This window comes from Herpailurus yagouaroundi, unplaced genomic scaffold, assembly GCF_014898765.1.
Source record: "Herpailurus yagouaroundi ecotype Mexico unplaced genomic scaffold, PumYag 67690, whole genome shotgun sequence".
Classification (NCBI taxonomy): Eukaryota; Metazoa; Chordata; class Mammalia; order Carnivora; family Felidae; genus Herpailurus; species Herpailurus yagouaroundi.
This window is the reverse complement of record NW_024420490.1, coordinates 682894-705748: the sequence shown is the minus strand read 5'-3', so window position 1 is coordinate 705748 and position 22855 is coordinate 682894. Positions and strand designations below refer to the sequence as shown.

Genomic DNA, 22855 nt, shown 5'->3' with positions numbered 1-22855 from the left:
ATGATTTATTTAAATTTTAAAAATGCTTCCTGAATGTCTGGGTGGATTGTCCTGATAGTAAAGAGGGCCATCAGTCAAAGCATCAAGAGTCTGGTGCTCTTTTCCAGCTTATTGGTGACTATACTCAGGATCAGCCCATGCTGATGGCAGTGACCCGTCTGTGTGAGGTGATAGAGTATGACTTCACCAAGAAAATAGAGGCCTTTGGATGTGAATTTACCGTGACTACCATCCTGTTCACCAGTAAAACTTACTATCGGAGTAAGGAAGTGATATTTCTCCTTGAGTGCAAGGATAATCTCTGCTTCGTCAGTTACCTTCTATCTCTCTTGTATTTTCAATCTACCTTTCCCTTATTTCATAAATGCATTCTTTTCATCTTAATATCAAAACAAAACAAAACAAAAGCCTTCCTTCTCTCAAACTCTGTAAGCTAATATGTGAACTCCCTTTTTCTTCCTGGCATTAGTCTTTTATCTTTTATTTTTGTATGAATTTTTTAAAAGTTTTTTAAATTTATTTTTGAGAGAGAGAGAGCATGTACAAACATGAGCAGGGGAGGGGCAGAGAGAGAGAGGGGGAGGGAGGGAGAGAGAGAATCCCAAGCAGGCTCTGCACTGTCAGCACGAGCCACATGTCAAACCCACGAACCATGAGATTATGACCTGGGCCAAAATCAAGTCAGATGCTTAACCGACTGAGCCACCCAGATGCCCCATCCCTGGCATTACTCCTTTAAATGAAAAGTTTACACATTAACTTTTTTCCACTTTGTAAAATTTCATTCACTCTACAACCAAATACAATCTAAGCTTTTGTCACCCTTTTTTAGAGAGATTGCCCCTGCTAAGGTCAAAAATGTCCCACTGACAAAATCCAGTGGTCTCCTTCCTTGCCTCTTTCTACTCAACGTTCCTGCTGCACTTGGCATGATTGATTTCCTCATCCACGAAACTCTCTCTTCCTTTAACATCAGTGACTACATACATCTTTTCCCGGTTCTTTGCCAGATTTTCTGACCACTCCTTCTCAGTACTCTTTGTTGAGTCCTCCTTCCCTTCCCCCTACTCCCTCAATGTTCATGTATATGGACGTCCTATTCTTAGTCCTCTTCACTACTCTTTCTACACTTCTGCACTGAGTGATCTTAGTTGGTACTATCACATTTTGATGAATCCCATTCTTACATTTGTAGCCCTGACATATCTTTTTGGCTCAAATTAACATTTTCAATTGCAGGTTAGACATGTCTGCATGGATTTGTAGTGGTCATCTCAAACACGTACCCAAAGCTGAGCTTATTATCTTCCTCCCTCAGCATCTTCTTCCCCTTATATCTCCTCTTTGGGTAAACAAAATCACCAACTGCTCATTGCCTGAACTGGAACCTTGCATCAAACACTACTCTTTCTGTTGTACCCTCCACATCTTGTCTAATGCAATTTGGCCTTAAATTTATCTTGTTAATCTGGCTCCTGCTCTCTAATCCCATTGCCACTGTCTAAGCCTAAAGCTTCACTATTTCTCTCTTGTGGGTGATTGTCATGGCACCCTGATTCTCCACCATTGTAGCATATCATTTGAAAGGTATTTTGAGTTATCTTCCTAGAAACCACATTTAGTTATGCCCCTTCTCTACTTAAAAACCTTCATTGCCTTCCTGTTACCTATGGTTAAATTTCAACGTGTTAATAATCTCCTTAACACTCTGGCCCTAACTTTATTTTCTAGCCTTATCTTCTATGACTCACCTCCTTTTACTTCCTCTAGGTACACTCATCTTTTGTTATCCCCCAAGCTAGCTGTTTTCTCCCCAGACATAGAGACTTCCCTAACTGAAATTCTCTTTTTCATTCATAGAGTACCTACTCATCTCATAAGACCCAACTCAAACAATCACCTCTTTTATGGAGCCTAGAGCTACTTTTTGTTTCTCCTCTGTAGTTTGACCTCTAGCCTATAAAGGGCTCTCCAAAGAAATATAAAGATCATCATTAGTAGTAAGTGCCTAAGTTGGGCTTCTCAGGCTCTATGAAAAGTTTTTGTCCGCTGCCTCATAATCTGGGAGAATCCTATACCTTGAAAGCCACTCTTTTATTTTGGATGAAGCTGGAAGATGAGGCTCAAAAGGAGAATTTTAGAGGAGAATCAATCACAGGCTCACTGGTTTGGAAGGGGTTAAGGGCTATAACCATGAAGGGAATCTGATATTGCTTTAGCAGTTGGAACTTACTGGTAATTCAGGTATAACCAGTATTCACAATGAGTATCATTTGGGCACGTTGGTTTTATTTACTAAACACTGCAGGCACTGAGTAGGAAAGTTGCCTCAGGCCAGTGAATCCTATTTGGGTGCGTTTGCTGCTATGATACATCCCTGTGCAGAACTGGGCATGGAAAATACAGCTTTTTATACATAGGATGTTAGCCCTGGAATAGTGGTAAAGTAGAAGGAGGTGGGATAGGAAAGTTGGAGGTTAGAATGCTGGTAAATTAACAATTTCCCTTTTAATTCTCCTCTACTTGGTGCCTAGCACAGTGCCATATGCACAACAAATATTTGATATGTATCTATATGTGAATGAATCTCCTCACTCAACATTGAACATTTATTAAGCTCCTACAAAGAGCACAAAAATCTGGGAGTTCAAAGCTAAATTAGACTCACCCCGTGATAGAAAGGGGGGCAGTTATATTAAAAATGCATTCAATGAAGGATTGCAGATCGAGGGTTTTTGTCTTCACTCTTTAAATCATGACCTACATTCTTCTCCATCCTAGGTTTTATGTATCTGGGAAGGTAGTGTTGGCCTAAGTCCTGTCTGACAGTAAAATGACTTTTTCTTCCCCCTAAATAATAAGAATGGTAAACAAAATTCCAGCTGTTTTTGATTCTGAGGAATACATAAGGAGTCAAATGAGATAACACGTGTGGGGAAACTTCATGCATTTTTTAATGTTTATTTTGGAGAGAGACAAAGACAGAGACAGAGTGTGAGCAGGGGAGGGTCAGAGAGAGAGGGTGACACAGAATCCCAAGCAGGCTCCAGGCTCCGAGCTGTCAGCACAGAGCCCGATGCGGGGCTCAAACTCAATGAGGTCATGACCTGAGCCGAAGTCGGATGCTCAACCCGCTGAGCCACCCAGGTGCCCCTTGTGCATTTTTAAAGAATCACAAATATTACCAGATAGTAATTTTTTATTTTAATTCAGTTGTTCATGTCCAACTTTGTTTTAGTATAGATTCTAAGAATAAAGCTTTTTTTTTTTCTAGGAATAAGATTGGTATTGTAAGTTTTTCTATCCATTTGATAAATGTTTATTGGCTACCCACCTACTGTCAGATGTTGGAGGTACAGTGGGGAATGACATAAGCCCAATCTCTGGCCTCCTTGAACTAGTTTAGAGGGAAAGAGACAGAGAAGCAGCCAATCACAAGAGACTGGAGGACATGATATTGACGCTGAGGTCTGTAGGATGAGTAGGTATTAGGCGGCTGGAAAGGCAGGCACAGTGAAGGGAAATAAAGTGGCAAAACACCACAAATAAAAGGTTTGAGGAACAGGAACTAGGGCACTGAGGCTGGAACAGAGTGGGAGGGCATGGCTGGAGATGTGGAATGGTCACATTGAAATCGACAGTATTGATTCTCCCCCAGGTTCCTTGGATCCCATTTATCATTTTCGGCCTCTCACCTCAGTGTGCTTTTGCTTCCAGTAGTCAGAACATGTGGCCTTTCACAGAGGACTGTTCTGGGGCTACTGGAGGTCCTTTTGCCCACATGAAAAGAGATACATAGAAACATCTGGGAAATTTACTCTCTCCACTCACTTACATACACCCTGAGGGCAGTCTTTACTCAATAATTGACAGAGGGGAGTATGAAAAGCCAGCTCTCTTGCCTCTACTGAGGAAAACACTGGGGTACAGCTTACACTGAAGAGTTTCCCCTGAAACTCTGGCGATCAGGTCGAACCCACCTTCTATTGAACTTTGCCTGAGATCACGCCCATACTGGGTTTCTCCTCCATTCTTTCCTGATTTTCATATCACCCTCTTATATGTCTCTCCTGCTCACTTGTCCTTAGTAAATTACTCGCACACAGGGTCTGCCTCTCAGAAATCTAACCTCAGATAGATGTAGTCAAAAATCTAACCACAAAGATCCTTGTAAGCCATGTGCAGGTGTATAAGGAAGTGATAAGTCCCAGGAGAATTTCTAGAGTCATGAGAGGCCTAGAACATCGAGGATACTAGTATTTTGAGCTCTGCACTCTCTTGGGTGACAGCTCAGCTTGCTTTTCCTGTGCATTCAGATAAAGATATCGCCAATCAGACACCCCAGAGCAGCTGCACTATGAGTTTTCTAAAAAAAGTATAGGAGTTTATTTCTGATCTTAGCTTGCCTTTAGAATCTATTTATTATCCATTCTATATTTCTTTGCCTTCTTTGCACCTGCCACATTACCCCTCGGCAGTAAACAAATTTTTTTCAAAGGTGTCATTCTGCAATTTATACGGCATATTGTGCGATGTCACCGATGGGCACTTTTTGTTAGTACCCTCAACTGTTTTGCTCTATCGCTGAAGCAGATAATTTATTCTGACATTTATATGAATAGTTCGACACTGAGGGATAGCTACTCACTTGAGACTTTACATATGCACAGTTTATTGTGGCATATATTGTTAGCACCTGGTTCCAGATTCTTATAGAATATCTATGTTCTTTTCATGTATAGAGGAATGAGAAAGGTCTCATGACAAAGGACTCATAATTCAGTCATGGAAACGTCGTGTGTCGATCTATTTTCACTGAGCTCCACAAACATTCCTTCACCCAAGCTATATTGCTGTTAACTATACATTGACACCTCTTCAAAGAATTCAGTTGGGGTGAGTGGGTGCTATGGAAAACTCTTCACCCAAGGGCCCTATGCAAACCCAGTTTCAAAAGTAGGCAGGAAATAAAAAAATCTGCGTGTAATTATGCTATTTGCAGAGTCTGTTTGACAAGTAGAAATGTGGAATTTTTTCCTTAAGTGTGTTCTCTTGCTGAGGAAATCCTTTTTTTAAGGGGAGTTAGGATATTTGCCCCAAGTCACAAATTCATACACTTTGCTGAAAGCCCAGCATTTTAGAAACTTGGTTGGCATCAGGAGATCTATGAAACAGGAAGCCACCTGCTGGGTTTTAAGTGGGAATATTTGTTCAGAAGATTTGAATAAAGGATGAGCTTAAATGAGGCATATGTGCCCAATAAACAAATATGAATATTGGAAATGTAGGTAGGTGCTTGGGGGAAATCAATGTAACACATATCCCAGACTGTGGGTAATTCCTCCTATTTTTGGAGAGCTGGAGAAAATCAGCCTGATAATATAGGATTCATTTGGTAAGCATTAGGTCAAGTATGCTACTGGTCACAGAGTGGTCACCAACCCCAGAAAATGAAACAGGATATTCCAGAGAAAATAAATACTGAATAGTATAGCAACTTTGCTGATAAGAAGCTATGATCTCAAATTTTAGAGAGAGGAAGCAGAGTGGCATTTTATCTATCAAAACTCCTCCTGAAAAACATGGAAATTTTGGTGCCAGTTTTCCTACTCACAAGACATGGCATTGGGCCTATGTGACACTTCCTTTCAAAGAGCCATGATCTCTTCTTAAATTTTTATATTTTGGGAAGATATTATGTACTTTGTTTTGAAAGCAAATCTCAAAATTCTGGAGAAAATGTTATCTTCTTGTTTGTATTCCCTGACTTCTATAGCTAAGGATTCAGCAAAGCCATCTCCTTGTCCCCTAATGGTCCCTAGTCCCCCTAGTCCCTAGTCCCCTAATGCCACTGTCCACCTCCTAGAAATGGAGAATAGCAGTGACATCAGAAGCAAATGATAACAAGGAATTTGAGTCAGGCATCAGGCTATATGAAACAAAATTTGAAGACAGAGTAAGCAAACTGTGTATATGCTAAGTAATTTCATTATAGTTAGTCTTCACTCACTTCCTCCTTGAGGTCCAGTATGTCTAAGGCTGCCAACCCTCAATCACCAGAAAAGCTTAAAAATTGGTATTCCATTATCTGTGGGTCGTACAGTGAAATGTCAGTTACACTGATGCCATCAGTGTAGATACCTTGAAGCAATGTTTCAAATAAAGGACTAGTCTCATACAGAATGTGTAGTTGCTCTGTCATCAATGTATCTTCATCTACTGTATGAAATCAATGGCATGGATCAGAAGTCATTGATTAAATCTAAGGTAGTTTTAATATTTCCTCACTCTCTAGTTTGTTCTCATATTTCCCTAAGATCCTGGAGTAAGAAACAGAAAGAAAAAAATCATACTTGGTTATTTGACAAACTCTCTCAGAGAAAGCATGGGAGAATAACTAGTAATAAAGATTATATATATAAGATTATATGTATATAATCTTTATTATATTATATCATAAGATTATGGGGCGCCTGGGTGGCTCAGTCGGTTGAGCGTCCGACTTCAGCTCAGGTCACGATCTCACTTTCCATGAGTTCGAGCCCCGCGTCGGGCTCTGGGCTGATGGCTCAGAGCCTGGAGCCTGCTTCTGGTTCTGTGCCTCCCTCTCTCTCTGCCCCTCCCCCGTTCATGCTCTGTCTCTCTCTGTCTCAAAATAAATAAACGTTAAAAAAAAAATTAAAAAAAAAGATACACACACACACACATATATATATTTTTCCCAAGACATTTAGTAATTATGTCAAATACATTTCTCCCCACATCCACCTTTATTGAAAACAATTTTCAATAGTTTTTCCTGGGAATTTATATATCTAAGTATGAAACATAATTAATTTTGAGAAGACCCACTTAGAATATATTTTAGTGCTAATAAATGAAGACCTTAATCTTAAACCTACACAAGTTATCTAGGATAAATATTGTATAATTTCAATGTTTTTAAATGTGGGGTTTTTAAGAATGGATTCAAATTTGAAAAATTTCATTTCAAGGACGTGATGGGAAAAAAATTCTAAACCACCAGCTGAATGGAAATCGTACAACCATAAAATTTATCCATCTTGGAAAACTGCCTGAAAGAGACAATGGCAATCCAAAAGGAAACTCTTCATACGGGCCTGAAACTTTGTCCTAGCCTGCTGGAGAAATGTCTTTAGTTCAAGGTTAAAGGTCACTTGTTTGGCTGTGTATTTGTCATTCAGCATTCAGGAAACATAAAGACTAAAATAGAAGATGATCATCCGATTGAAGTATTTTGCTGTATTGACTAATGTCTTTTCTTTTGTCTTCAATGTTTGTTTTTTCAAAACACCACTGTTTGCTCATTTATTCATGTAAATGAAACAGGAGATAAATAGCCTGCAATAATATTTTAACTTGTAGAGTAATTCTCTTGTGGCATCAGGATGCTCATGTTGACCATGTATCAAAATGAAAGCCAAGTTTACTGAATGCAGGAGCCTTCTCACTCTTATGGATATTATCTGTCAGAGCATCATAGGTTTTCCATCATCATCATCATCATCATCATCTATTTTCATGGCAAAAGATTTCATTTAGATTATGGAATTTAGGGGCACCTGGGTGGCTCAGTTGGTTAAGCATCCAACTTTGGTTCAGTCATGATCTCATAGTTCATGAGTTCGAGCTCCAACTCGGGCTCTGTGCTGCCAGCATGGAGCCCACTTCAGATTCTCTGTCCCCCTCTCTCTGCCCTTCCCCCTCCCATGTTCATTCTCTTTCTCAAAAATAAATAAATATAAAAAAATTTTTTAAACTATGGATTTTACCAAGACCACATTTTCCAAAGTGTATTCTATGAAACACCAGTCCCTCAGAATGTTACTCATTTAAGAAATTCATGATCAAATAAGCATAGGATAAGCCCCTGTGGAAAAAAAAAAGTTTTAAAAACATTTATTTGTGTATTTTTACTTCAGGTTTTCTTGAAACTTTTTAATATGCTAATGACTACTGGGGCTCTCTCAGAGGATGTTTTGTAGACTATCCCATTCTTATTTTACATTTTAAACCTCTTATCTGAGAATATTTCATGGGACTAGTGTTTTGAGAAACATCTTTGGCCAGATGCTGAACTAAAGAAACATGGTGCTACTTTTCCCAGAAGCAGCCTCTGTGCCTGAATTTGCCACCTCCAGACCAAAAGCAAGACAAAATCATAAATGCCTGATTTCTTCACTAATCCCCTCATAAGTTTCCAGAGTCTTCCCATAGGATAATGGCCATCCTTGAAATATTGGGAGTTAAAATGAGACAGGGGCAACTGCAAAAAATATCTGGACATAATTACTATTTCTCAGCAGAAAGACCTGTTCTCTAGGAAAAGTGGATGTATCCAAGCTCTTCTGTGGGAGAATTAATAATTTATAAAATGACATACCCTAGAGTTTTAATTTAGAATATAAAGGCAAGGGACTATCAAAGTTGGAAGTGACATAGACATCTTGGTCCAAATCCTTTATTTTTGGAGATGACAAAAATGAATCCCAGAAAGGTTAGGTGAAAAAATCAGGTCTCATGAGTCTCTGTTTAGATTTTTTTTTTTCTCTTGTGGGATTCCCCCCCCCCCGGTATTTGGTAGGGGGATTCCTGGCACGGGGTATCTTGGGGACAATACGAGGAAGGTATTATCCTTCAGATACAGGGGCAAAATTTTCTCATTCTAGCCCTATAAGCTGCAAGGTGTTATGAATTTGTTCAAGTGAATATTTTAAGATCCCATCACTCAGCAGTTCTGAAGAGGTAAGCCTGGAGAAGCGTGGGGCTAGGTATGTGCCCTTTTAACAGGACTCTCAGGTGACCCTGAGGCAGGTGTTCTGAAACTTGTGGTTAGAGAAACACATCTGGTTGGTTGCTCATTTGGTTTAGTACTAAATCCTCAATCCTTTGGCTTCACATACTTTATGCAACATTCAAGTACTAAAACCAGAGTTAACTCAAAGGAAAAAGTAGACTGTAAGAATTCCACTGTGAGCATTGCACATTATATTTATAAATTATTCTGAATCACATCATTTAGCTTGAGTTGCTATAGTGCCGTTTGCCAAATGTGTGTATCATTCAATTTTCAGAGAGTTTGAGGTTCAAAGCTGAATAAACAGACTCCTTGTTTTCTGAATATATTTTTGGGGCATAGAATGCTTTTTGTAGGAGAAAGCCTGATAAAAGAAATCTCAACTGCCTTGTTAGACATGAAGTGGTTCTTAGAAATCAACATCTTGCAGTATTTAAATGTAAATAAATCAGAAAAAGATAGATTATATTATCTTCTCTATACACTTGGGTTTTAAAAATGAAAGAAAAATTATGTGGTAAAGTGGTTCTGAGGTTTTCCTAAAGTAGCAAAATTGCCGTGATAACTGTGTTTCAGGTGCGGTAATCAAACCAGCCAAGGAGTGGGAAACAGGCCTCACCATTTCCTTGAAACACACACTACTCTACTCCTGGTCTTCACACTCTTCTAACCTCCACCCAATCTTTTCTTCGTCTACCACTCTTCGGCTCTATGCAGGACACAAGAGCATGGCTGGAAAGAAAGTGTCTCAGAAATGCCGCCCCAAAGAGACTCGGCATTAAGTCTTATGCTCAAATCTAAGCCCGCAACACATCCCGGTATGAGGAGCCTGTAAGGGATGACCATGGGGCAAAGCACAACAATATAGTATTGGCAAACATATAAACATATTAGATAGACGGGAAGCCATATTGATTATATTCATATACTCCACAGAAAGCTTTCTCTCTCCGCCCCCCTCTTGGCCCCTGCGCCCCCGTGCACGCGCGAGCCGTGCACACACACACGCACAATGTGCCTCTTTCAGTTGTCAGTTTAGGAGACAGAACTATCAGTTTACATTATCTTCCTCTCTCTTCTGTGCTTTTAGAGGTATCATTTACTCTTGGGATAATATATCCAAATGACATCCCTTTCTCACTTCCCTTCTTTCCCAAGACTGATCAGGGCAGACTTTCTGAACTGATTATCAGTTTTGGAGGTATCTGCTCCACCACTGGAAGGTTGAGGGATGACTTTGCTTGCACATTGGCTTTGTGCTGATTATCTTCCATTTCTTTCCAGAGACACTGTCTTCTCTTTTCTGTTCTTCTCTGTACCTTGGGAAGCTGACCTTTCAGGTATGCATCTTTGAGCTCCCTTGCCCTCTAACTTCTAGTTGGATTTGGCCAATGAGAGGCTCCAATAAGAAAATGGAATACAGGAGGAAAGTAAGATCAGAATATTTATTCTGTAGCTTTCTCCCTGCTAGGACAGCATAGAGTGACTACATTGCTCTACAGATCTCATTAAGTGGCCTGTCTATATAGCCACGTTGTCTAGGTTCTGGTAACCACTCCCTCCCTTGCCTCTTCAGGTCTGTTGTTGATAGTCCCAGGGTACTACAGTCTCCTTTCAGGACTGGTTTTCCAAACCTTCTCAAGCCCCATTGGAGTGTGCCATTTCTTTCCTACAAAGGTCCTGCAGCATTCAGTTTACAAATTATATTCCAGTTTTTAGTAAAGTGAGGACTGACACTTAAAAGTTGGATTTTGGTTTACCATCTTCTACTTAGCAAGTAATGTGGCACCTGGCTCAGAGTAATTACTCACTATTTATTATAGGAACAAAGAAATGAACTGTGTGTTTAGACTCCAGTATAAAGATGTAAAACCATTACATGTACTTGCCCCATGACCATACTTGTTTGGCCAGCTAGACTATACTCCAAGAGGGTAACCCAATGGCTTCATTTTTTTTTTAATTTTTTTTACATTTATTTATTTTTGAGAGACAGAGTGAGACAAAGTAAGAGTGGGGGAAGGGCAGAGAGAGAGGGAGACACAGGATCAGAAGCAGGCTCCAGGCTCCGAGCTGTCAGCACAGAGCCCAGCACGGGGCTCAAACCCATGGACCGCGAGATCATGACCTGAGCCGAAGTCGGACGCTCAACCGACTGAGCCACCCAGGCGACCCCCAGTGGCTTCATTTTTAAATGTCTTTCTCTTTTTTTTTTTTTTCCTTCCCCTCCCAAGAGGTTAGAGTGGGAGAGAGCCAAAGCATAAGAGACTGTTGAGAACTGAGCAAACTGAGGGTTGATGGGGGGTGGGAGGGAGGAGAGGGTGAGTGATGGGTATTGAGGAGGGCACCTTTTGGGATGAGCACTGGGTGTTGTATGGAAACCAATTTGACAATAAATTTCATATATAAATAAAAAAAATAAAAATAAAAAAAATAAAATCATGCATTTCAACTATTAAAAAAAAATAAAAATAAATGTCTTTCTCACTTAAGAATACCACTTAGAGACCTATTCCTTTGTGCAGGTCCTTCCTTCAGTGCATTTCATGTGACAAACAATGTCTGCAGTCAGTCACAAGTGTCCAAAGTAGCCCTCTCAAGAAATAAGTCAATGAGCAAATGCTGCATGCCCCAGTCAGGACAGCCTCTTAGGTGTTAACCACAAAGAGTACCCAAAACATTTCCGAAGACCTTGGTGTTATGAGGATTGATCAACTATATTTCCATTTTTAAGACCCTATTCTAAACATGTCTGATCCCACACCACGAAACATATTCAGCACCACCAGGAACAAACTAATGATTATTTTTTCCTCACTCTAAACCTGATAGCCCTAACTGGACACACTTTATTTTTTTTTAATGTTTTTATTTATTTTTGAGACAGAGAGAGACAGAGCATGAGCCGGGGAGGGGCAGAGAGAGGGAGGGACACAGAATCCGAAGCAGGCTCCAGGCTCTGAGCTGTCAGCCCAGAGCCCGACGCGGGGCTTGAACTCACAGACTGTGACATCATGACCTGAACTGAAGTCGGACGCTCAACCGACTGAGCCACCCAGGTGCCCCTAACTGGACACACTTTAATGTCTAATCATTAAGGACCAAGATACCCTGATATCTATGCTGTTATCTTTTTTTAAAAAATGAAGTCTCGGGTTAACAGCAAAATGGACTGAATTGTCCTTCAAGATGGACAGCAAGCACTATATAATTCAGGATAACATGCTTAGGCTCTTTCAATAATGAAAATTAAGGATATGAAGTTACCCAGAATCAACCAAGGAGCAATACAGTACATTCTCAACAACTAAATTATGGGCTTCCATTTCCAGTGCTCTTAACCTGCCATGTTGTAGAGACCAAATGTTCTCTTTAAAATACTCATTCTAAAATAAGAAATCAATTCTGCATGCTTGTGCAGTGACCCTTGCAACTACAGTAAGTGGACAAGAAAACACATAAGAAATGACAGTCATATATCTCCAGTTAAACCCAGGGTCCTTCTTTCTAGGGCCAAGTAAAGTTGGTTCTTTCTTTTACTTGGTTCTTATAAAAAAAAATGAGTCCAAGAAAATAATCAGGGATGGGATTTGAATGTATAAAGATAATTCCTTCCCACAAATGGCTCCCTCTTTGTTTCATATTTAGGAATGTGAACTAGCCCTTTCAAGTTGGAAATCTTCCCACCAATATAATAAAAGGAGAGCCAACTGAGACTCATGACATCTATGCTCTGATTAGTGCAGTAGCACTCTAAGGTACTAGAACTTCTCTGACTTTTTTGTGTGTGTCTATTAACAAAAATCAAGTAACAATAAGGCCCCAATAGCCATAAAGGGTTAGCTTTGGCGATACAGCATCAGTGTCAGTTACAAAAGAGAAATGAGGGACTAGTAATAATAATTCAAATTGTTTTCAATAAACATAATAGTTAAAGACAAATCATTCAGATGCATGATCTCATATGATGCTCAGAAGGACTCAAATGAAATGGGCAAAGGCAGAAGAAAACCTGAGGCATGGAGAAGTGAAGACACCTTTTCTCAAAAAGGACATGAATGTGAATTTTCTGGATCCAAGTCTAGGACACTCTCCACCATACTACTCTGTCACCATGGAAAGGAAAACATATACTTTTCCAGAATCTATTAGAGTGTTGTACATGCCTCCTTCCTGATGTCACCTCAAATCCTGGCAAGCACCTTGTAGGCCCATTGTAGCAGCGTAGTATATACAAAAGTGTTGGTTGGTGTCCATATAGTCCAGAAAAGCTAAATTGTGACACAGTCAATGGATTTCAGATGTTCAAAAATCTTGGGGCACCTGGGTGGCTCAGTCGGTTGAGTGACCGACTTCGGCTCAGGTCATGATCTCACAGCTCATTGAGTTCAAGCCCCGCATCGGGCTCTGTGCTGACAATGTGGAGCCTGGAGCCTACTTCGCATTCTGTGTCTCCCTCTCTGTCTGCCCCTACCCTGCTAGCACTCTGTCTCTCTCAAAAATAAACGTTAATTTTTTTTACAGAATCTTCATCAGCATCATTTCTGAACAAAACTGTCATACGTAAATTTCCCATTGTTATCTGCAGCCTTTCATTTCAGTAATCCCTTTTCCCTTTTATCTCCTATTGTCTTGTTCTAAAATGGCTGTACCCTTTCAGGTGCCTGAAGGCTTCTGCAACTTCCTGCACTCGAGTCACATACTTCTGATACTTGCAAGAATTCTAATCTTTTTCTCAGAATCCACAGTAACATCTGATGCCCCACATCTACCAGGGTGATCAAAGAAACGATCACACTGGGACTGCATTCTCACTAACTGAGAGAATCACCCTTTCCAAATGTCCCTGCTGGACATTTGTGCTCAAGCTACCCCCTACAGGGATTGGTAAGCACATTTGAGCTTGAGCTCCACTTGGCTACATACAATAGAATTTCCAAGGGGAGAAACCTGAACCTCTAATTTTTTGGAAGTGGATCTATTTCTACTTGTATCCGAAACACCTCTTGAGCTGATAACTCCTTAGAAAATGAAGGAAACCATATTGCATGCAAATGTAGGTTTTAATGTCACACATCACACTTTCAAATTTAGGTCTCCCAGACTTAGAAAAAAATTAGTGTGCATGGCATGCACAAAGAAGTGGAGTGAATAATTATCTCCTGGCATTATCTATCCCAGATCTTCTTCCAAAATGAATGCTATAGTGAAATGTTATTTATTTACATTGGGATGCAACTTAGGATATATCTCTAAGTTAATTTTATTTTCAAAGAAAATTTCATTAAAATAGATAAAAGCTTTGTTTCAAAGAGACAGAATCGGAACTGATGCATTTTGCCCAGGCTTGAGCATTTCATTTGGATTCCTTAAAAGCTTAATGTTAAAAGTGGCATTTTCAAGATACAATAATACTGACAAAGGAATATCTGATAGGATGATGGAATAACACCATGATAAATCAACTGACAATGAGACAAATCACCCAAGTGGGGAAAGTGGCCCCTCTGTTGACATAGAATCAATATTTACCATGGTTTCAGAACCAGGTAATTGTGAATGAATATAGCTTGTGTTTTCATCTGAACTGAAGATTTTGAAAATTTATGTTTTGACAAGATCTGACCCAGGTCTCTATGGATCTTATAGTTGGAATGCAATTGGCAACACTGACTCATGACTTTGTTTATACACTTGTGCTTCAACACATCAGAAAAGCTATTTCCCCCCATAGTTTCTAAGAATGGCTCTCAATTATAGAGCCTAAGTCTGATTCATTTCTGGTCCCCTTTTCTAGCTTACGTCCATTTTCCTTCTTGTATATATGCCCATTATGACATCTTTCAGAGCCCATCAAGGATATGGAATAGACATGAAATATTTTATTGACTTAAAAGCATGCAGGAAAAATTCCATCCAATAAGAAAAATTATGCATATGCATTTCCTTTTCCCTTGCCAATGTATGGCAGCAAGGAAAACAGAGAAGAGCTAATATTTAATAGGACATCTAGAAAACCATTCCCTTTGCCTCAAAAACCCATATTTTGCTCTTGTTTTTATTTTTATGGTCAAATATTGCCCTTCTGTCATCTTATTAATTACTATTATTGTTGTTTTCAACATCATGTTCATCACTATGTTTATTGTTATCATAGCCAATTTATTTTTTAGCATTTACAGGGTGCCTGTCACTATTCTAGATACAGTCACATTTCCTAATTACCCTTCATTTCTACCTACTATAGAACATTTCTCATTCGTACATTGCTAATCAACTACAGTAAGTTACAGTAAGTACTATAATGTTCTTCCTAGCCTCCTCATTTAACAAGTTCCCTATTATCTCTTTATGTCTTTCTCCTCAGCTCAGCTAAGATCATCTTTACTAGCCATTGTGACCCCTGGTTGGTCCCTCAAAAGTTTCCACCCTCAACTTCTACTACATCTAATTGTAAGCACTAATCTTCATAATTGATCTACATTTTCCTTTCTTTATCAGTCCTTATTTTCTCATTCTGGAGAAAAGAATGACTTCTTTTCCCTATGCGATGTGTGTGTGTGTGTGTGTGTGTGTGTGTGTGTGTGTTGTATATAGTACATTCTTGCCCTCTCAGATGCATTGTGGGGTGGGTTGATAAAACATAAATATGCAAAGAACCATATTAGACATATAAAGTTTCATGGGAACACAAGGAGTGAAAATTATTTTAGTCTAAAATAATGGGGAATGTTTTACATCCAGGAAGAGCCAAGATTCTCAGAGTAAAGAGAATTGTGGGAGCTGTTAGGTAATTAATCTGATATAAATGGTTCATGTAAATAAAATTTATGAAAGAGGATCAGGGTTCCTTGAGGTGAAGAGTTAAAGGGAGAGGGAGGCAAAACTCCATGAAGTCCATTAATGTTAAGAGTCTTAAAGGATATCTACCCCATTTCCCTTTTATAAGTCTTTAAAACATCCTGTGCTCAGGTCTTTAAGTAGTGGAAAGATCTCAAAAACATGGCCATGATTTGCTATACTTGATATTCTCTCCATTTATTTATCCTTGAGAATCATGAGAAATATCATTTCCAAAGAGTAACATCCCCAGAAGGACTAGAAAAAAAGCTGTGTGAAAGTGATTGCTCATTCTATATGGTCATTTGAAGTAGCAATGGCAACATGGGCATTTGTTTTATTACTCTCTTCACTTCTCTCCCCTTTTGGAAAGTTACTTTTAGAAAATAATGAATAAGTGCTGCTATTAAGCATGATGCTCATAAACTTGAAACAATTTTCTATCTCTGGACCTTCTCTATGAACCTTTTCATGAGTAGCTTAATAGGAAATCATGTTTTCATTTGTTGGAATCCTGTAGCATTTTATCTGTACTTCCTAATGTTACTTAACTATTAACTCCTTAACTATTTCTGTCTAATATTATATACTCTTGTATTTAACTATTCATGTAACATCTGCTCTCCCCTCTAAAATTTTTGACAGTAGCTCCCAAACCTGTTTCATCTCTCAACTTTTCAAAGCATGCAGTAGTTAATATTTCCCATATAGTTCAGACTCAAAAGTTATTGAATGACTAAATGAATAAATTTATGAATGAGCAGTCCCATTGAAAGCTCATTCTCAACTTGTTACTCAGAGGATTTTATTTCAAATATTGACTTGCAAAGCAATGACCAAAAAATTAGTATGAAATGGGATGAGCATGAAAATTGTTTTTAGCAGAATCAAGCTTTGAACTTAGTTCTGTTTTTGCTTTTGGAAATACTCTAAAAATCAGAAACATTTGTTTTGTCAAAATTCTGACATATCTGTTTATGAAATGTGCACTCAGCTGGGTATATTCAGAGGTGTAGCATTTAAAGAAGAAATGATTTAGAATTTAGTTTTCATGCTCATATTTGCCAATAATAAAATTAATCAAAACTCAAGGAAAGCAATCTAATTAAACTGCTAATAAGCAAAATGAAAATAATGCATGAATATTGTAAGATTCTTCTTTTATAAAATATAAACACTCCACAATGCGTTATGTTAAATTACAAGATAAAATTCAATTGTCATTTAAAGGGAAGGGAAACAAAAATAATATAAAAACAGGGAGGGGGACAAAACACAAGAGACTCTTAAAATATGTATTTGAAAGTTAAAGCATCAGGAATAATTCATTTATTATAACTGGTTCTTATTTAGAATAAAAATAAACAGATAAGAAGTAATTTCTACAGATGATTAATTACATGTTTATAATGTTAAACAAATAAAAACATCAAACTTTTTGATTTGTTTCTAATTAAGCAAAGAAAGGATCCACCATCTTTGACATGTGCACTTTACGATTCTATGATTTTTGTTAATTTCAGATAAACAATTTCAAATAAACAGTTAAAATGTTTAAACAAGAGGAAACCAAAAATTTCTGATGTATTCAATTAGAGCCTCTTGTTACAATGTTGAAAAATGAGAGAGGCCTGACAGTGTGTAAAATGGCATGTTTTATACTGAGATTTAAATTTCACTTTGGGAGTAGGTATTCAAAATAAAAACCAAAGATCCTGAACAATCCTTGAATCTTGTATGAATCCTGGTAGACACTCATACAAGTCAAATCCATCATTTGCTCTTGTATTCATTTCCACTCACACTCCCACTTAAAATAGGGAATGTAGCAATAATCTCTGACATTAGTTTTCTTTGTGGAATGGAATAAAAATGAGGGAAGTTTTCAAAGGTGGCAAACAACCTGTAAAATTTAAGGTATTAAATGTTGGCTAGGTCAAAAGAATGCCAAAGAGAAATGACTACTATACTTGTTTCCATTTTATAATAAAAAGTCCTTAATACTTATTTCATATTATTCAAACATCTAGATTTCCCACAGGCTTAACATAAATTTAAATGGAACCTACCTTTAAAATTGGGCCTGATTCTTGCATCATATCCTGATGTCCTTCCCATTAATTTGTCCAAGAAATCTGAAGGCGATAGGGTCTGTGAAGGTTGTTTTCCAGACCTGGAGTCATGGTCTTTGCAGAAAGCCGTCCTAAACACATCATTAATTTGTTTTAGCAACAATTCCATCACCATCGCCTGAGAACTAATGCTCACAGAATGTTTGACATCATGTTTTGTTAATGTATTCGATATGTTTGTAAGAAGAAAAAGAGAATTATAGACTCTTTGGTCAGCTTCTGAACTTGTACATTCTGTAAAGTTAACTTTAAATGATGAGAGTTATAAATCCTGACTCCTATCTCCCAGATGTCCAAACTGTAGCTATAAAGATGTTTAAGATGATATAACATGCATAGCTTATGTTGTAGATTTCATGGACATATATTAAAGCTATTTCTTTCTAGAGTCATCAGAGAAATAAAGATGATGATAATGAAATGAAGATGGTAATTTATAAAATGTGATTGTCTTAAAATCATTCCATGACTTTCAAACAATTCTTCCAGCATTTCAGCCCTTAATATAAGTCTTCTACTTTTTATTAGAAGTATATAATAATATGAGTAGAACAAAGTAAACAGTGAACTAATTATTCCGTTGCTTATTTTCTCACCTGCTGGATTCTATTCCAGCTATCAACTACTAATAATTTTCTATGCATTGTCTAAAAGAAAAGCTTCACTTGGACATTTATCTTCATTCTAAAATAGGTCAACAATAAGTGTGTCTGTACTTCTATTATTTTATCAGGTGTTATTTATATATTAGTGTTTAAATTGTTGACTCTCCAGTAAAGTATTCATGAAAAAGAACTTCTAAATCATTTTGTCTTCTGCATTATCAAAAACACTAAATGTTGATTGGAAAATTTCTCATGTTTTTAATTTCCTTAAAGGGCTTATAAAAAGAACCTATTTGGTTCGTAGTGAAATGAATTCTTTCACATTACATAGTGGCTGACTGAATGTCTATTTCTTCCCTAAAGCATAATATTCTACAAGCTCTGTTTTAATAATTTAACAAATCTAATTAATTCTATCACTGAGAAAACACATTTTTGCCACTTTTTCAAAGAAGTAGTATTAAATACAAAGTATTAAATGCAAGGAGGATTTAAACATTTGGCAGGAGTTAAAATTGATAGAGTCATCTAAAAATACTCACATTCCCACATGCAGATTCATCTGATTAATCAAATATTATTTGATTACGATGGTGATAGTGGTGGTAATGAAGGTGATGATGATGATGATGATGGTGATGATGATTCTAATGAAACCCAGCATACAATTTTTCTTAATCATAGTAGGTGTGAACCTGAAAGGAACATAGTGGGTTTTCCCAGTACTCATAGAATTATCACTATATGTTCCATTTCTCTTGGTTCTGTGAAAAAATACCATAAAATTCGGTGAAAATAAATGAAGACTCCTACACTTTGTTGTATGAACATCTCTAATCTCTATGCTGTCTTAGAACCTCTGCCATTAGGATGGCTCTTTCACTTACTGATAATTATCTGATATTTTGAAGTATCAATTGATTTGGTAATTTATAAATTAGGTAGAAAATGCAAGCATGCAAATAATAATTTCCCACTTGTTTTAATTATGCATAGTCCATTTCTCATGTATAGATAAATACAAAGATGTGATACTAATTAAATTTTGGTAGGCATTCAACTTCCAAATATACCGAACAGTGGAATATAGTGGTAAAATGAGATTTTAAATATTTTTGATGTTTCAAGAAATTTCCTGAATTGTAGTGCTCGTAGTATGCATCTAGTTGCTGAAATACAAGTTTCAAGTTGACTAAGAATTAGGGTTCTTTTATATTTTATATAAAATGAGCATGCTCCTGGCAAATTAATCCAATCACTTCCACCACATGAAAAGCATTGCATCCAATAATCATTTTAAATGACTTTAAGAAGAATTTGACAGCAAAAAAAATCATTATTATATAGAAATGTAAAGAGCATGCAACTCATTAGACTGCCTTAATATCACATTGGCTGTGAAAACGTGTTGAAATGCATAGAGTGGGGTTATGCATCATAAAACTTGCCTTTGTGAAAATTTACTACCCTCCCCCCATAATTACGCCTTTTAAAAGAACAAAAGAAATCTAATTCTCCTCTATAAAATTAAAATAATATGGTCCAGGGCATAGAAAAATAGATAAAAATTGTATGACACATTCTCTTTAAAACAGTTTTCATGGGGAAAATATCAGCATGCAAAGTCGTTTTACCTACCTGAAGTGGTTTGTCTCTAAGAAAAATGCAAACAAGGCTGTCAAAATGTTCACTAGCTGCCGGTTCATTCCTGTTTCTGTGATGCTTGTGGAAAATATTCCCGAAAAGATTCCAGAAAGAAGCTAGGACAAAGTATCTATTTATTGTCCAGATTTGAAATCTGGCAGGAATCTAGTTTCCTTGGAAATCAAAAAGAGATTTGGGCTTGTACAGTTTGCTGAGGAAAAACAAAAAGTGCCAGTCCTAGGCATCATGGTCAGGTCAAATCGGGGCTCAGGACCATCAGTTAACCAAGGAAAGACAAAGCCTTAGAACTGATGGATTCCTCAGCTGCTTTTCCGAATAATAAAAATGCCGCTACCTTAATCGCATCACCATGCAAAGGGGGCTGGTGACAATGCCATGCTGGAAGTCGGGTTGCTGTGGCTTTTGTTTTATGTCCTTTCTGTTTAGCAAATCTCTTTTCTCTAGAAAATGTTCTCTTTTTAAAAGAAGTTGTAAATGAGAGAGAAGAAAGGACTCTGCGCGCTGGAATGGGCAGGGGGGAAGAGGGCAAAATTGCTGAGATCCTGTGCTGGAATGAGAGCTACAGAAAGAGACAGAGACGTGATCTTACCCAGCCTATAAATTTCAGCACTCGGACAGCTCCTAGCTCTGAAGTGCGCATGTTTCGTTTTTCAGTCGCTTGGGGCGGGGGTCGGGGAGAGCATTCAAGAGGGGACAAGCCAGATGTTCAAAGGCAAAGAGTGAGTCGCTGTTCAGCGAAAGGGTGCTAAGGGGGGGGGGGGTGCGACGACAATCGGGCGGACAGAGGTCAGGGTAGACGGGGAGGGTGAAGGAGGTTAGGGTCTGACCCCCTGGAAATGCGAGTCTGTAGGTGGGTGGGTGGGACGGGAGTTTGAAGCAGAAAAGAAAAGGGAATACGGTCTAGCTGTGGGAAAAGGAAATTGGGGGAGACAGAAAACAGAATCTGGAGTACTGAAATTATAATAGGGGAGTGGTAGTTCATTCCTTGTCAGTGGAACCTAGAGGCAAAAGAGGAGTCCTGTGCTGAAGAGGAGGGGACATTTCCTTGGCATTGAGAAGTCTATGTGCAGAAAAAGGTTCGTGAGGATCGATAATTTAATTTAGAAGCCTTTTATGCCTTCCTCGCCCCCTGAGTGTTTTCGTTTGATTTTAGCCGCCTGTTCCCAAAGGATCTCTGCATCTCTACTAGGGAAAGCCCCTTCCGCTGAGCTTTCTTCCGTGGCTCAAAATCCTTGGGCATCCTGTTCAAGTCGATTTGAAGAGGAGGAAAAATACAATAGGCCAGCAGGGGGCAGTAGCAATCTTTTTTCTGTCCTGATTAAAGGTTAGAGTAAGGCTTCAGGTAAGAAACGGAGGAAGGAAGGGAGAGACTGAGGGGTTGAGTTTTCATATGTCCATTCCAGATGTTAATCACCAGGAAGGGCCATGCAAGAAAGTGTAGGTGTTCTCCTAAACTGGCTAAAGAGAAAATGATGAAAGTTTATAAATCCTGTACAAAAAGCATGACAGGTATGCTATTTCAAAGTAATTTTACAAATATTATTTTTTAATGTTTATTTATTTATTTTGAGAGAGAGAGAGAGAGAGTAGGGGAGGGGCTGAGGGAGAGGGAGAGAGAGAATCCCAAGCAGGCTAAACGCTGTCAGCACAGAAATCCATGGAGGGCTCAATACCATGAACCCATGAGATCATGATCTGAGCCAAAATCAAGAGTGGGATGCTTAAGTGACTGAGCCACCCAGGTGCCCCACAAATATTATTAATAAAAGAAGAGGGGTAAATAGTTCAGTGCAAGTAATTAGCAGCTTCTGGCAAGGGGAAATGAAAAATACATGTTCTGCCATGAGTTGGGTGAGTAACCTCCTTTTTGCCTGTAAAATATACCTTATGAGTCACCTTGGCACTCGAGTGCAGGTCTTAATTTTAAAACAAAATAATATGATTAGTTTTCAGTCCATAAATGACTAATCTTCCCTTGGATCAATTTAAATATCATAGCAGAATAGCAAAGGATTCTCTATTTTTAAAAAGTAGACTCTGAGAAAAAAATTACAAGTTCTTTTCACCTTTTAATGTTAATATAAATCACCTGAGGATCCTGTTAAACTGCATATCCTGATCCAGTAGGTCTGAGGTGGTGCCCGAAATTCTGCATTTCTAACAAATTCCTAGCTGAGGTTGATGCCGCTGGTCCACTGACCCCACTTTGAGTAGCAATGGTCTATGCAACCGTTTATCAGATTTCCGTCCTACCAAGACAGTGAGAATATAGGAACTCCTCTTTAGATGAAAAGCAGCAGTGCCCAAGCATTCTGCTTACATACAAAATCAATTCTTTGGATGTGTTCTTTTAGCTCCCAAAGCCCAGAAAAGGTGATTCAATTTAAAAGGAAAATAGTATAGTGTAGTGTGAGACATCCCTGGACTGCAGCTTTGAATCTGTTCACTTCCAAATTCATCCACATGGAAACTCTAGACTTGATTTCATCCCTGCAGTCCTGACCCGAAAAATAAAACCAGCTCTTGGAAATATATCTCTTGAATTGATGCTATGGAAAAATCATGTAAGAATTTTTGTGCTCAAGATTCTTTTCAAAAGAAAAAATATACATGTCCAAGTAGAATAGAATGATTTGTCCCAAGTTTGTTTGAGGTTGTAATGATGCTTAAAGTAATACAGTCTTTGCAAATCATTTCTTTCAACAGCAGAGTCTTTTTTATTAACCAGGAGTAGGGTGAGTAGGGAAACATGTGGCAAAGAGAGGCTCTGGCCAGCAGCATGAAATCACAGCATT

General features: G+C 38.2%; 1 protein-coding gene across 4 annotated transcripts in view; it reads right to left on the bottom strand.

Annotated features, from left to right (window-relative positions):
* Window positions 1-20872, bottom strand: part of GLRA2 (glycine receptor alpha 2) — a 176297-nt gene extending 155425 nt beyond the window's left edge. Inside the window, exons 1-2 of one of the 4 annotated variants that reach the window (XM_040468234.1) lie at window positions 20034-20872; window positions 17728-17861 (exon numbers count right to left, since the gene is read on the bottom strand). In XM_040468234.1, coding sequence (XP_040324168.1) covers window positions 17728-17861; window positions 20034-20101 — 202 coding nt within the window. In that variant the 5' untranslated portion in view covers window positions 20102-20872. Of the gene's footprint in view, window positions 1-17727; window positions 17862-20033 lie in introns of those variants that run through there. The other 3 variants (XM_040468233.1, XM_040468235.1, XM_040468236.1) reach the window with 3 other exon arrangements.
* Between the last annotated feature and the right edge of the window lie 1983 nt (window positions 20873-22855).